Genomic DNA, 1,986 nt, shown 5'->3' with positions numbered 1-1,986 from the left:
GGGGGGGCACTCTCAGTACCTCCACCCCTAGAGCCCCCCGACACGTCGGCTCCAGAAACCCTGATTCCCTGATTGTTTGAGAGCCCTTGGGACGTACGGTGTTCGGAATAGCCTCACCTCACGGTGCGGGGCGCAGGTGCAAGGGGAGGTTTCGACGGGGTGGGCTGAGACGGGGGTTGATGGCGTCGTTTCAGCCGATGGCGGCCGGCGGACCAGGGCGTCGTGACGTCAAGTAACGCAGGTAAAAACGCTGAAAAACGAAAATTAATTTTCAACTTTTTAAGCGCTTATAACGCGTTTTCAGCTTCCGTAACGCATTTTCGTGCGGAAAACGCTCCAAGGACGCTGAAAACGCTTTAATATAACGCTTAAAATGTTGAAAATGAATTTTCGTTTTAGAGCGTTACCAGTATGCGTTACATTACGTTACGACGCCCTACCGCCGGCCCCTCACCGCCGCTGCTGCACATCCAGAGCGATACGGTATCTCGCTGAATCGAAAAATAACGGACAGAGGGGTATGAAAGTGTGAATAAGTGACAAATTGATCGCCAAGAAAGCCAGTCCGTTTTCCTCAAATCCATTATTATTCTGCTTGGCATAGCATATGGTGAGCTCGGCCCCTGCGAGACGCGGGGTAGGCCACCCCGCAGAACACGCGTGCATCGAACACAAGATATTGCCTACCTATCAGGCGCTATGAGAGCTCGCATGGCCTGAACTTGGCACTAACACTTTCGTAAACGGCGAATGACGGACGTGTGTTGTACTTTCTAAGGATGATTCCGAAACGGACCTCGCTCGCGGGCGGCGGCGTTTGGCGGACGAAAGTAGTAAGGTTATGTGACGACATCAGCAGCCATCTCGTCGGTGGTGCTTCTCCCTCCGAATGACGACTCGCGTCCCCGTTCGTCGATCAATTTTATTCTTCTCGCTCGCCTAGGGTTGGAAACCCTTGAAAGTTTCTGAAAAATTTCAGGAAAATTTCCGAAAAAAAATTTGAAAGTTTCCGGGAAAAAATGGAAAATTTCACCGACTTTGGAAAGTATTCCGTTATTTTCGAGAAATTTTCAGGAATTTTTCTGAATTTTTTCGGAATATTTCGGAAAGTTTTCGGAAAGCTTCCGGAAAATTTCGGAAATTTCCAACCCTAGTTTTTAGACGTGGCGGAGGGCCTCGAACTCTAACTTCCTCGACGTCACGACTGTGTTTCACCCCCCCCCCCCCCCCATCTTTTTCCTGCTCCCCATCCCTTCCTCTCCCCATGGATAACTGACTGGAATGCAATATTTCGCCCCCAGGTTCGTGGCTGCGGGCTCGAACCGCCGCTCCTTCCAGTTCACGGTGCCGCTCCGGGGCTGCGGTTCCCGCCCCAGCACCGCCGGCTGCACCAAGCCCGGGGCGGGCTGCGGCGGCCGCATAGAGAACGTGCTCGTGATCCAGACGGACGACACCGTCCAGGTGAGGAAGAACAAGTGAACTATAGGGGGTTGGAGTTGGAAACCCCCTGGAAAGTTTCCGGAAATATTCTGAAAATTTCAGGAAAATATTAGGTTAAAAAAAAATGAGACTTCGGAAGTTTTCCGTTTTTTCGCAGACATTTTCGGGATTTTTCCGGAAATTTCCAATCCTGGAGTGAAGGGTGAACACCATAGAAATGATCACACAGTGAAACATTAACAAAAAACACCCTTTTCTTATCCTTTTCTGTTGTATTTCAGGAAATCTGGGACGTGGCGCGTAAGGTCTCGTGCGCCGCCCCGGACGCCAACGAGAAGACGATCGCCTTCAAGCCGTTCGTCGTGGACATGCTGGAGGTCGTGTCCGTGCCCGTCTCCAGCGGGTCCGTAGACTGCTGGATGGACATCCGCAGGGGCACCTTCCCCAATGTAAGTATATGGATTTTTTTTTAAACGTAGGGCCCCGTGCGTTAACATTGTGCACGGGGTAGCTGAGCGAAGTGCATTAACTTTACAGAAGACATAA

The 1,986-nt window shown here is 51.1% G+C and overlaps 1 protein-coding gene across 1 annotated transcript in view; it reads left to right on the top strand.

Moving 5' to 3' along the window:
• LOC113202707 (cuticlin-1) overlaps window positions 1-1,986 on the top strand; it is a 61,250-nt gene that overhangs the window by 49,835 nt on the left and 9,429 nt on the right. The window contains exons 4-5 of the mRNA XM_052277270.1: window positions 1,302-1,461; window positions 1,722-1,889. Coding sequence (XP_052133230.1) covers window positions 1,302-1,461; window positions 1,722-1,889 — 328 coding nt within the window. The remainder of the gene's footprint in view (window positions 1-1,301; window positions 1,462-1,721; window positions 1,890-1,986) is intronic.

Source organism: Frankliniella occidentalis, unplaced genomic scaffold, assembly GCF_000697945.3.
Source record: "Frankliniella occidentalis isolate FOCC.00 unplaced genomic scaffold, Focc_3.1 Scaffold9, whole genome shotgun sequence".
Classification (NCBI taxonomy): domain Eukaryota; kingdom Metazoa; phylum Arthropoda; class Insecta; order Thysanoptera; family Thripidae; genus Frankliniella; species Frankliniella occidentalis.
Note: the sequence above shows the minus strand (reverse complement) of the source record. Positions and strands in the feature narration are given on the sequence as shown.